This window comes from Scatophagus argus, chromosome 15 (genome assembly GCF_020382885.2).
Source record: "Scatophagus argus isolate fScaArg1 chromosome 15, fScaArg1.pri, whole genome shotgun sequence".
In the NCBI taxonomy this organism is placed as follows: Eukaryota; Metazoa; Chordata; class Actinopteri; family Scatophagidae; genus Scatophagus; species Scatophagus argus.
This window is the reverse complement of record NC_058507.1, coordinates 18,320,630-18,334,158: the sequence shown is the minus strand read 5'-3', so window position 1 is coordinate 18,334,158 and position 13,529 is coordinate 18,320,630. Positions and strand designations below refer to the sequence as shown.

At 40.0% G+C, this 13,529-nt stretch overlaps 1 protein-coding gene across 1 annotated transcript in view; it reads left to right on the top strand.

The window, feature by feature from the left end:
* The window catches only part of alk (ALK receptor tyrosine kinase), a 364,681-nt gene that overhangs the window by 181,206 nt on the left and 169,946 nt on the right, over positions 1-13,529 (top strand). Inside the window, exon 2 of the mRNA XM_046413454.1 lies at positions 5,951-6,061. Coding sequence (XP_046269410.1) covers positions 6,049-6,061 — 13 coding nt within the window. The 5' untranslated portion in view covers positions 5,951-6,048. The remainder of the gene's footprint in view (positions 1-5,950; positions 6,062-13,529) is intronic.

Here is a 13,529-nt window from a genome sequence, read left to right as displayed (position 1 = left end):
AAGGCAGATGGTCGTCCATCTGGAGCCGGGGTCTGCTCCGAGGTTTCTGCCTTCTAAAAGGCAATTTTTCCTCGCCACTGTCACTAAGTGCTTGCTCAAGGAGAAATGTTGGATTCTCTGTATTACAATTTAATTAAAGAGTTTGGTCTAGACCTGCTCTAATTGGAAAGTGTCATGAGATGACTTTTGTCGTGAATTGGCGCTATATAAATAAACTGAATTGAACTGAATTGAATTTGATTCAATATTTTGTATTTCCCACTTTAAACTGTGTACAGCCATGTGAGAAGGGAATGGGGGAAAAAATCCTATACCAACATCTTGGCATGACAAACAAAGAAAGCCTCTTAGAATGAACTTATCCCCCACTTAAAGCTAACAACAAGCATGCTAGGTGGCATATTAACATGAACACTTCAAATCTGCCTCCTCTATTTAACCCTGTTTAACCTTGGATGCTAGTTACTTAGACTGAGACTTAAGCCTTAGACAAACTTGACACCTCTATTAATGTAGATGGGACATTTATGAATTATTTAAAGTCATCACACTCTTGTTTAAAGAGTTTAATTAGGAAGTGGTTAATACCATGGCTCTTCTGGTCTCCAGAGAGAAGTGTGGTTGGGAGAAAAGCTAGTGTGAACACACACACACGTGTTTTGGGGTTGGGCAGCAACGTGTCTGGAATTCCATAAGGGTCTTAATGGAATTTCCCACCTTAAACTGCGTACAGCCATGTGAGAAGGGAATGGGTCTATGTGGAGAACAGCTAATAGATCATTTCCATATGTTTTAGAGATGGTCGGCCATTTGATCATACTGGCAATAATATGAGCAGTACAGTACAGAGTATGATTGGTCATGAAATTGACAGCCAGCAAGAACACTGTAACATGGAAATGGCAACAGACAGTTGATAAGTTCTTAAAATACTGAGAAAAATAGATTATGTACATGTCCTCACGGGATGATTGCTGATCGGTTCCTGTATAAAGTGACATATATTACCATTAAAGAAAAAAAAATCAACATCTGGAACAATGTGAGAGCCATGACTCACTGGTACGTTAAAGTTAAAGATCATGAGAGATAAGGTGCACTAAGTCTAAAATTATATGTGTTATGTCAAGTTATGCAAGTCATGCAAGTCATGCATTTTATCATGCCGATGTATGTTCAAATGTTCATTTAGTTTTGGTTTTAATTACTGATTTGATGCAATCAAAAGGGGTGAAACATCACGACTGACAGCTAAGTGCTGTTGGGTCACATGGCTGCATGGGCGAGAACTCGATACTGCAGCTCCACTTCCCAGTCGCTACTGCACGGACTCTGGCTCCAAATCATATCATCAGCGCGAGATTGCAGCATTCATATCCAGGATAATTTGGCTTCACTTTTGTCCAGTGAGAGAAATTGGAGACACCTCATCCATCTGTCCATATATACTGTATGTCTCCATGGTTCAGACAGACTTCACAACTTCAAGATGGAGCTCAGGAACCTTGATTATCTGAATGAAGTTTGAGTCAAAGCCGCTGCTGCTGCAGCTGTTACCTGTAATTATGAGCAGTCAAATAATTTTTCTTAGACCTCCAGAATTCACCTGTCCAATTCACCTCATGCTGTATCATTAAACCTCTGTTCTTACCTCTGCTCCAAAGCATTGTTGCAGCAGCACACTGACATATCTCCATCCAACCTGATCTTTACAAGCACAGAAGAACTCTCTGGCAAGAATCACCTTCATTATGTGACAGGTGAAATGAGGAATTCAGAGTATGTGAATACAATATTGTCCCTCAGTGGTGGTGCTAGTTACTGCTTTTTCACCATATCAGTGTATTTCTACAGCACGAAGAGCAGGAGCTTACAGCGGGCCCTGTGCAATAAACATATACATAAATGGGGGAGGGCATATTGAATAATTAATTAAATTAGTGCTCCCAACATTAAACAGACACTCTGGAGCCACAAACTATTTTACAGAGCAAAGAAAATGAGACTGTATAACTTTTTCTGCAACCTCAGATACCCGTCTACATGTCATGAGTTGGGTGCTGCTGCTGTGTATTTGAGAGCAGAAGTGGTGGAACAAAGCCTCAAAAAAGGGCATCAGTGTACAAAAGCAAAATCATTTTCTTTAATGAGCATCAGTGAAGCCCAGCTGACATCTCGACTGTCACTGTGTAGCCTTCTCTTCCTCTGGATAATGGTTCCAGACTGAAGCCTTGCAATCCATTTCTTTGATAAAATTATTTGGTACACGCCTTGAGAGACAAAACACTGCTTGATTTTGCTTTGAATTCTGGGTACACGTGTCAAACAAACATACATTACATAGCGGAGCGTCTAAAGTGCTGTCAGAAGACATTCCTGTGATGGTATTTCAGGACTTGGTGTTTGGCACAGCAGATATTTCATCATATATCTCTTATCTCATATGTCAAAGTTTACTGTATTAGCAGCTCATTTACGCAAGCCGCATGTTTAACATTCAAAGCAAACAGTTCAGAGACGTGCTTTTCATGTGTCACTATTCATGACTTCTTTTCAGCAGGAACATTTACAATATCAAGCTGCTGTATATTATACTGTATACTCTCTTGCTCTCGCTTTAGTCTTTATTTTGAATTTTCACATTTAAAATCTGCCAGTTACTGCTCATAATATAAACCATTTTTACTCTCTGCAGCAGCTTGTAATGCTGTCGTCTTGCTTTTAGAATTCAGTGACAGCTATCCAAAAGGGAAAGTGAGTTTGTCTCATCAGAGGCCACAAGTCAGGTTTCACGGGCAGCACTCTGAGTTAATAAGCTGCACCCTACAGTTGAATCAAAATCCCTGTTTATTTATGAGACAGGGTTGATGACAAAAAAAATAAAAAATCCTATACCAACATCTTGGCATGACAAACACAGAAAGCCTCTTAGAATGAACTTATCCCCCACTTAAAGCTAACAACAAGCATGCTAGGTGGCATATTAACATGAACACTTCAAATCTGCCTCCTCTATTTAACCCTGTTTAACCTTGGATGCTAGTTACTTAGACTGAGACTTAAGCCTTAGACAAACTTGACACCTCTATTAATGTAGATGGGACATTTATGAATTATTTAAAGTCATCATACTCTTGTTTAAAGAGTTTAATTAGGAAGTGGTTAATACCATGGCTCTTCTAGTCTCCAGAGAGAAGTGTGGTTGTGTGAACACACACACATGCGTGTTTTGGGGATAGGCAGCAACGTGTCTGGAATTCCACAAGGGTCTTAATGGAAGTCAGAGTGCTTAGTGGACATGAGGGCTCCTCTGATGGAAATCAATGCGGTCTTTTGTAGCAGAGAGAGAGAGAGAGCAGCCAGTTTCAGGCCTCAGCTGCCTGATGTGGTGCTGGCAGACTTAGACGAGCATTTAATGACGCGTCACTGGGCCAGACAGGTAATCAATTTATTTAGGCAGTAATGTATGTATCCCAAGGTAAATCTTTAATTAAGGGGCAAAAAGAAGAGGACAATTGTGATGCAGAAGGCCAAGGAGTATGAAAATCAAACAGCGTAAATGAATGGCTTCCTCATTTCCCTTTTAATTAGCTGGAATCGCTTGATACTCCAAGCGTCTTTGTTAAGCTTGATCTTCCCACCCCAGCAAGGCTCATAAGTGCAAGGCAAGCTTCTATGACCAACATACAACATCAGAACATCCGTTTAACCTGAACGTAAACTTTGCAGAATCCATGCAGAACACACGCCAGGTCTTGCTTGCTGGGACCTACAGATCCACTACAGACACTACTTATCCTCCCACCCATTTTCATGGCTTCATTTCTGGATGATTGCACTGTGGTGCAAAACAAAGTCCACAAGCACCACATATTTCATTTATCAGATGTAAGTTATAAGTGTGTTTCCTCTCCTACCTTGTGAGGTGTTGAGAGATGCACAAGGCCATTGAATTCATGGTTTGGTTCCGGTTTGGTCTGCACTGGTGTTTGCTCCCAGTTGCAGAAACTAGAATGTGCTTTGTCAGTGTGACCCACTCTAATAGGTCACAGGTTAGAACAGTGACAAATACAGACCTATTAGAGACCCAGTTTGGCTGCTAATATTATTAATTTAATTTTTCATTCAGCAAGTGAAGTTTGGTTTTATTACAATAGTCTGGTACAATAATTGGCACCGTACCAATTTACCTGTTCTTCACATGTGGAAAATTGTTCATACAGTACAGTACAAAATTCAGGACATATTTGCAACCTGCTCCGCAAACAACAAGAAACGCTCCTTCTACAGTGCCAACTCAGCCAGCTAGCTTACCCTCCCCCACCTGTATGTCAGTCAGTCAGACAGAAAGCCAGTTACCTCTCACAACAGGCATTAATTCAGCCAGCCAGTCAGCTCTCCCCAGTGGCTCACTAGCCAATCAGCAGTCACAGCTATCAGCTACTAGCAGCTCACGTCCCATTGTAGACTCCTGTTGAATTGGAAATAAAAGTCACTTCACAGGAAAACACACTGATAGTGTCCTTGTCCCTTTTATCCTTTTATGTGAACATTTCACTTTGCTCTTAACTTATCCATTAAGGCTTAGAGATACAGGCTGTCTTTGCTGACATGTCATATCATGTCAGTTTTTTTTTTCCAAAAGATGAGAGCATCAGAAAGGATTTTATTTTGAACAAGGTAAGCTAGGCTTTTTCTCATCTGGAAGGATCTAACTGTTGATTTGACACCTGCCACAGGACAACTAATGTGTGAACATTTCAAGCACTGACAGTATAGAACTGACTTGTAGGCCTATCAGTTGTCCACATCTTATCATAGGCTTGAACATTGAAGAACATTTCTCTGGAGGGTCAGCAGATCTCTCTGTGGTAACACAGAAGTAAGAGACTCAAGAAGTGAATTGCCAGCATGAAGTAGAACCATAGTTTAAGACCTTGGATAACTACACTACTAAACAATTTTTTCTTATGAACAGTATGCCAATAGTATTTCAAATGTAGCATTCGTCTAACATAATTCTGAAATATATCAATAGAGAGGGCCTTTGAAAATAATAAAAACAAACTCCTGTTCAAGTCATTTGGTGTTTGTGTCAGTGGAAGTCATGCTGAGGAAGAATAAACCCTGAATAGTGTGTGTCTCATTTGGCCTAAACCAAAATGTTCTCTGTTCACCGCCATGAAAGGCAGCCTTTACGATTAATCACTTTTTAGGGCTCATTTGAAATGACTGCAGGATTTATGCAGGAGGAGTCTCCTTCCTCAGCAGTGGCGTATTGGTCTGTGACTGTGTACAAATTATCCATGGACTGGGGACAGAGTGAGGGAGATAGCGTGCGTGTGTGTGTGTGCGTGTGCGTGTGTTTGTGTGATGTCTATTTGTGTTGGGAGGTGGGGGTATAGAAGTATAAGAGAAAGTTGTTGTGATAATTAGTCTGAGTTTGCAAGGTGAGGACAGAGTCATATAAAATCAGACAAACCTGCCCTCAGGTAATTATGCAGCCCATCGATATCCAATAACCAATTCATATGGGCCCTTGGACTGTTTTTTTTTAAACTATGACTCAAGTTCATGGTGTCACCGCTCAAGTTTTAAAGCTATTAATCTGCAGTACCAATACTATAGACGTTTCATTGTCTCAGAAATGCTCAAATTGATTGAAATTGATGATTTTTTTTAATTATTATTATTAAATTTTGAGCGATAAGTTGAAAAACTACACCATATCTCAAGATAACTGCCAGATTTCTAATTACAGAATGACACAATATCACTCTGCATCGCGAGTGGTTTAAAAGATTAGACAACATCATATATCAATGGCAACCAGCCAGCCCAAGTAAACACAGCAATCATTATTCAATTTAAAGCCTGGACATATTAATAAATGTCTTTGCGTCTGTGTAACGTGTTCTCAATTTCATATGTGGATTTGCTGTTTTTGCAGGTGAGCCTTTGGCTGGCAGGACTGCTGCTGGTGTTCCCAAAGGGTACTGGAGCTTCTCCTGGAAAGCAGAGGACGACCTGCGCTTTCCCAGTGACTTCATGCCCGCGTCAGGTGAGTTGGACACTGTCTGCCTTCCTCAGACAGATGGACAGGCTAAGGCACTTCTGTCCTCAAAAAATCCTTTGCTCCCAATTGGCTGTGACACCTGGCATCAGCTCTCCATCAGCACACATAAATGTCTCTGTCTCGCTTGCCCTCCACCATCAGCGCTGGCATCGTCTCAAAGCCGGGTGTTTGTTGATCAGCCTGTCCGCAACCCACTCAAGGGCCCAGATAAATACAGCTTCTATTACCAATCATAAATACATTTGGAGCTGCCACAATGTTTGTAAAATAAGTCATTATTGATCTCAGTAGGGAGCCGGACTGGTTACACAGGTGAAAGGAATAAAAAACAACAGATTAAAAAAAAATATATATTAATCATAAAGGTAAAATACTATTCTTTAACCTTCCCCTTTCTTTACACACAGATTTACCCACATTTACTTCTGTGCAAAGTCAGTATGTGTACAGAATGCATTGTATATAGCACAATAAACGTTGCATCAAATTATCCAGTATGTAACAAAGCTAGGGTGGTTGGAAAGATGATTTACCATGCTCATTAAAAGAATGGGGCATGCAGTACAAAACAGACATACTGGAGCCGCTCAATTGCCAACAATAACATAAGAATGAATATTGTATCACACTGAATGTGAAAACAGGATCATGAATTGGTTAATGCTGTTAAGGCAAACTGAACCTAAGTCATACAAATATGATGGTAACAAATGGAAGAAACAGTTACAGCCGAATCAAGTAGAAGATTCTGAAGAGTTTTGTTAAACAAAAACTTCTTTTAAAAATGGCATTCAAAATCCTGGAAGATAATGAAAGTTCATATTTTCTTGAATCTTTTCAAATGATCCAGGCATTCAAAACCAATATCTCCAGTGTTAACTGTAATTAAAGTTACAAAATAATTTACTCCTCTGAAGCTGCAAGAAACACAAGAGACCGTGCATATTTAATCAACTCTAAAGGCCAAACATAAAGAGAGAAGAAAGAGAACAAGTTAATACATTAATCTTCTATAATAACAACTACGGTAAGGTGAAGAGGAGTTGTTTTCATTGTTGAACAACCACTATTACTTTTGAAAATCCAATATATGAGGTCATGTTTATATGTTTATTCTAGGTTTTATTCACTTTATAATTAGTCACATTTGCCAACTTCCTTCCTTACTCTCTGACTCTCTCCAGAAGTTATATGGACAGGCGACTAAATGAAACGCACCGTTAGCTTGAATAAAATAATGGATATTTAAGGGTCTGCAACAAAACATATAACAAAAGCTCAGTCATTTTTTGGTATTTCAGTGTGGGAACTTTATAAACTAAACTTATATTATCCATGTAAAATGACAATATTGAGGGTTTATTTCTTTTTAATGTGGATCGGCCCGTAGTCAGCTGGGATTTCCATCCATTTTCTGTACCACTTATCCGTCGGGGTCGCGGGGGGGCTGGAGCCTATCCCAGCTGATTACAGGCAAGAGGCCATACCCTGGACTGGTTGCCAGTCAATCGCAGAAAAATCCTATTAGATATTCCCTTACAGTTCACTTATCTGAGCTGACGGTCAGCTGCTGCAACCATTTGTCACACATACGGTCACGGCCACTCATCTGCCTGTTCTGCTAATGAGCTGTGGTTTTTGCCATTATTCATTACCATATTGTGTACATTTGGCATATGACACACAATGACTAAATTCTGAGGTTTGTGTCTCATTCACAAGGATCAATTTCTCTGATACTGGCTTTATCAGCCATATTTTGCAAGCAGAAATCAAGCTGGTAGATTGTGGCATTACATTGAGCTAAAATAATACATGCGAAAGCAAGCTCCAGAGGGACCACTCGAAAGAGATATGAGCTAGTAAATCTGTTGAGCGGAAGAGAGGAAGAACACCAGCTTCAAAGTATAAAACAGACTTAACAGAATTAACAGAGCATGGCTGTTTAAATTTAAATACTTAAGGACAAAAACACTTAGAAATATATGCTATGCAACTTTTTACTGATCAATAAATAGTAGGCAGAAAACCATTTCTTACCAAATGCTGCTCTTTGTACAGTACTGTTTTACAGAAATGGTTGAAGCTGATATGGCTGAGTTAAATTTAGCATTGGAAGAAAACAAGTCCAAGTCATAAGAACAATTATCTGTAAAGTGGAGCCCATTAATGCAGCCCTGGGTACAGCAGGTTCTCATTGTGGTTAGCTATAATAAGTAAGCAATGTCCAGTTAGGACTTTCCAAATACAGCTCGCTAAAAAACAGGTGATGGTCACAGTTTGGTTAGGATGAGGCGCCAAAACTAAAAGGTTAAATTTAAATAAAGAAAGCTGTGTTACGTACGTGACTTAAGTAAAGCATGTTATTTCAGTTCAAATAAGTCAGTGTTGACTTTTGGTTTCACTCAGGATAGGAATGACAGCGCCCTGGGTGAAAGTCCGATTCATCAATTCCCTCGACCTCCTCCCTACCCAGACTTTGTCATCCTCTGCCCTCATTATTATTGCCACCCTCTGTGCTGCGCCTTCGTACAGGCATGTACTTTTCATGCCTAGGTAAGACAAAATGCACCACTGACATGTTATCCTCAAGTGGATCACCGGGTTTCTTGCATGTTTGGGCATGAGACTGGGCTGCTGGGTATGAGCACCTGAGCAAGTAAGTCCAGAGGTGCCTTTGTGCATCCTCGTCACGTCAGACTCTCAAAGCCCATTCACATCATTTGATGGTGACAGCTCTAGTGTGATTTTTTTTGCCCCTTACCAACCCCTTGGAGGGTGGCAGCTCATCCTGTAAGTGATGATTCAAAGTCTCAACATCCTTGACTGTGAAACCCTGGGACCTTGCTTCAGATGCCTATGGCTGTGTCAGCCTGCAGTGGACCTAACCTTAATTTGTGTCAGTCAGACAACGGATCACACCACCGTTTTACAATCAATCAATCCATCATGCCCACAGCCAAATGCATTTTCTATTATTGAATATGATGATCGCCCTGACCTATCATCTCTCATATGTTAGCAAACCAAATAAGAAGGATTTTACTCTATATGGTGATTAGCGGGCTAGTGTGATGTGGCTGGAGCAGAAAGGATCGCATCTGTGCAGTAAAAGCCAGATGACTACAAATGGTTCAAATGAATAATGACACAGTTCAGTGAAACAAATTAAATCGTGATCACCACAGATGTTTTGGAGTTGCCAAACCGTTGATTAAACACACAAAAACAAATGTAATATGTTTTACTGGGCAATATTTATAGTATTCTCCTTCAATGGAAACTCATTGGATGTACGGCTATTAGTACCTGGTATTTTTGTACTTGTGTGGACCAAATGTTTTCTCAATCCATCATGATAAAATCTCTTCAGAGTGCAGACAGTTTCAGTGTAAAGGAGTTTAAAAGGTTACATGGTGTTAAATAGTGTTATGTAGGATAGCTTTAGAGGAAGACAAAAAGGTTCGCGAAAAGGAGGGTCTGAACACATGGCGTGGTGAACATGGCTTTAGGCTGCAATGATAGATGTCAGCTCTCCCTACAGCATCTGCTGTCCGCTGGCATTTATTACCGACCACAAAAGCCAACACAGACCGACTGGACATTCGCCACCAACTGCTCCCATACCCTCCCTCTCTCCCTCCACGCTTCCATTAGCAGCCTTTAGCTGCAGGAAAAGGAAAGCTGACTTCCTTATTTGCATTTTACTGCTGGTTGGATAACTTTGTTTCCACTGTGTGTCAGTGATGTCAGTAATGTCAGAGCCCTCTGACCTGAACTCCCAATTGCCTTCCATCTGCAGTGTGTCATCTTCCCATGGGGAATAGCAGCAGGGCAGCGTGTTGCCATATTTTGTATTGCAAAACCCTTCCCATACGCCATCTTTCTGACTCTAGACCTCATCGAGATGGATTGTCCTGGTTCAGCTGTGGCTGCCAGCTGTAACAGAGGCACTCAGATGGATGCTAGACACTTGAGGAGTTGCCGTGTGCTACAATAGAACATCTGCCTCACTCAGCTGGTAGTGCTGTTCTTGTGTAATGAGACACAGCAGTGGAATAAAACACATTTGCAAAGACGGGGGCCGGGATAAAAGATAGAGCAGTGGTGCAGGTGTTTAAATATGGCATCCTCCTGGAGTCACATAATTCAGCCCATGAGCACAGCCCATGCACATTGTTCCATTTGCATAGCATTTTCATTTTTTGGAGGGTAGCGTGTATAAAGCCCTATGTGCATTTGTTTGCCCATGCAACAGAAAAGTACATTTTTAACTTGTCTGGAAGATGTTGCATCACAGTTTGCCAGAGAACACAGATTTCAGGATGACGAGCTGTAGTTTAATGTTACGTCCAAATTCATATCCTTGTGCATTAGTAAAACAGAGAAAACACAAAATCTTAAACACCAATTTTCAGTATCTCAAGGTGTCATTAATATCACAGCATTAGTCGCACTCATTGAATTTCCTACAGCAAACCGGAGATTAAGTCTGACAGGTGTGTTAAATGTATGAGGAATGAAACGAAATGAAATGAAAAATCCAATATAATGAAATTAATGGAAACATCTGCTCAGTCTGGTTTGAATTTAAATTGATTATGTCAATTTGCTATTGTGTACAAGACAACCAGTAAACAAATTCATGGGTTTCATGAGAAGGAGCTGATTTTTATCTGTTAATTCACTCCACAGATACTTTTCTAGTATCTATAGATGTATCCTAAATTTGTCCGAGAATGTTAAAATCCTGAGATTTTGATGTGTTTCATGTGGTCACCTTATCCTTCAGTCTCCATGACTTCCAGGAGAGTGAAGGAGAAAATGAAGGTGACCAAAGGTAACTTGATTTAAACTTTAAAATATTATCTCATTCCTAAACGGTTTTGTTCGAGTCACATCAGGTGTGGGTTGTTTAATAATGAAGACAGCAGCTCCCGTGATCTCACACTACTTATGTCTGTTGTCTTGACTTAGAGATGCAGAGGAGCACAAACCTGTGCATTTAATCTTTCAGAGTTCTTATTGACTGGAGGGATGGGAAACTGGCAAGCTGTTTTTGTGATTGGGCACATACTGTAAGGCAAAACTTTTTTTTTATGGTTTTCATTTTGTCAGTAGTTTCTACAATATCTTCAAGGCCTTAGAGGGTCTGCTGTGAAGAATTTCTCTTGACCTCCTGCCAGCATGCTGCCTTTGTAGTTTAGAAAAGTGGATGCTAAGGATAAGGTGAAGGAGCGAGTGGGGAAGCCTGACATTTGACTTTGATTCCCTCCCTCTGATCTCAAATCCGAAATTGTCACGTGCAGTTGTGCCAAAAAATGCTGATGAGCCAGCAACTCCATCTGCCTTAATACTGGTAGACCATTCTCTCTTTTTGTGGTTTGCTGTCAATAAACAAATCACATTTGACCACTTTCAAACACACCATTAATCTTCAAACCTCGCAAAAGAGAACTCATTTTATTGCTTTGCATAAGAAAAGCACAAGTGATTCATATCATCTCATATTAGGTAAAGAAAAACAGCAAATGAAACAAGCAGTCCCTTGTTAATTTGGGTCCCCAGCAACAAAATGAGCATTTTCAGCGCACTGACTCAGTTCATTCCAACAGCTCTCATACCTGCTGTTAATCAGAAATCACTTGCCACTCATCTTTTCATCTGTATGTATTTGAAAGGCCAGTTCCACCTCCCTTGAGGGGAAATGAATTTGCCTGGAATACCTAGGCCATAAATAAGTGTAATGGATACATTAATAAGCATAGCCAGAGACAATCTCATTGTAATCAGGAAATAAACATATTCATCATCTCAGTTAAAAGGTTTCATAGGGAAATATGTCAACACAGTTTTTACTCTTGATTCACAAAGGGACATACATCGTTAGATGTAATTTATTTGATGTCAGAAGCACTCCTTTGCAAATCCAGCATCTCATTTTTTTAAACATGTAATCGTGTAGTCGTGCACTACTGGGAATTGACTAGTTCATTTATATACAAAATTAAGACGGCCACAGTTGACTCACATCTCAATGACCTTCGGCTGTGTGCTGCGACACACCACTCAATCTCTGTTCTGTTTGATCAATGAGGTCAGGGTTGTGGTGTCGTGATGGGCTCATTAACCAATCGTACACTCATGTTCACATCAGAGCACCAGAACCAACGACAACTCTGGAAATGCTCTGTATAATTACTAACAACACTAAAATTGTTTTGTGTGTGTGTTTTTGCAATGAAAATTCCCTTTAAAACACCCAAGCACATTCACTGTAAGGTTGACACCACTTACAGGCTTGGTATGCAGTGATCTGCTGCTTGTTTATACTGAATAATCAACTCGTGTTATGAAAGTAGCATCGTTCAGAAATGGGAGGCTGCTCTCCCTGAGCTGCTGAAATTACAAGCACATATGAATAATCCATCAAACTATACATAGCTTTGTTCACACAAGCCGTTAGACACAGTATTGGCCCTGATCTTCCCTGTAGACAGGCATAAGGAGACAAGTCACAAGCCATTAATGTTATGTTGTTGTCATTGTTTCTTTGGTCTCTTTTATTTCTTTTGTATGCCAGTTTACTTTTCATTATGGCCATGAGATCCAGGTTGGTTCTGGCTTTTAAGTGAACTTAATAATCGTTCCCTCTCTTAATAAGAAATGACATTCAGGACACAGTAATTGGCCATTTTGAGCTTCACAGACCTTTCTCTGTACATTTGCATCTGCAAACCCCCATGATGCTTTATGGCTTCATGCTGTCACGTCCTGAGAATCACTGCACCCAATGATCACCATCTCTGGGGTGTTAGAATCCATAAATTTAATTATCATCAAAGCCTAGTGTGCTGAGAGCTCATTGAAGTGGCCTGCAAAAAAACAGGGTTTGTGTAACAGAGCCATTAAAAACAATGACAATGCGATGAGGATCAATATTGTTCTCTGAAAGCATTTGTAATGCACTGGGTTACAAGACTGTAAGAATTATGTTAAAATTATTGATGTGCAGATTGGAGGAGGAAGAAATTAGACCTTTTAACATATTATCTCTGTAGCTGAAAAGGTTCTCTGAAGATACATCACTTGATCAGTCATGTATTGTAACAGACAATTCTGTTTTTAGCATTTAAGCACTTACAGACCTGAAACTTGGTGTTCAATTAATGTTGCAGTCCAGATCACGGAGCCAGGTGAATAGATGTCCCTTTTTACATTTTTAGTTCTCTGTCCACTTTTAGTGATGTGAAGAAAAGGGAAAAGTTTAATTAACTGTAAGGAAACAAAAAATTAAGCACATGGATTCTTCTTTCTTTCTTTCAGTCTCACAGTGAGTACCTGATTCAATGTCCAGCTGTGTTTCCAGTAATTACTCTGTGCTTGGGGACAAATTAAATATCTAAACAAACTTTTTAGGCAGATGAATGTTTGTAATGACACACTCTTTAAC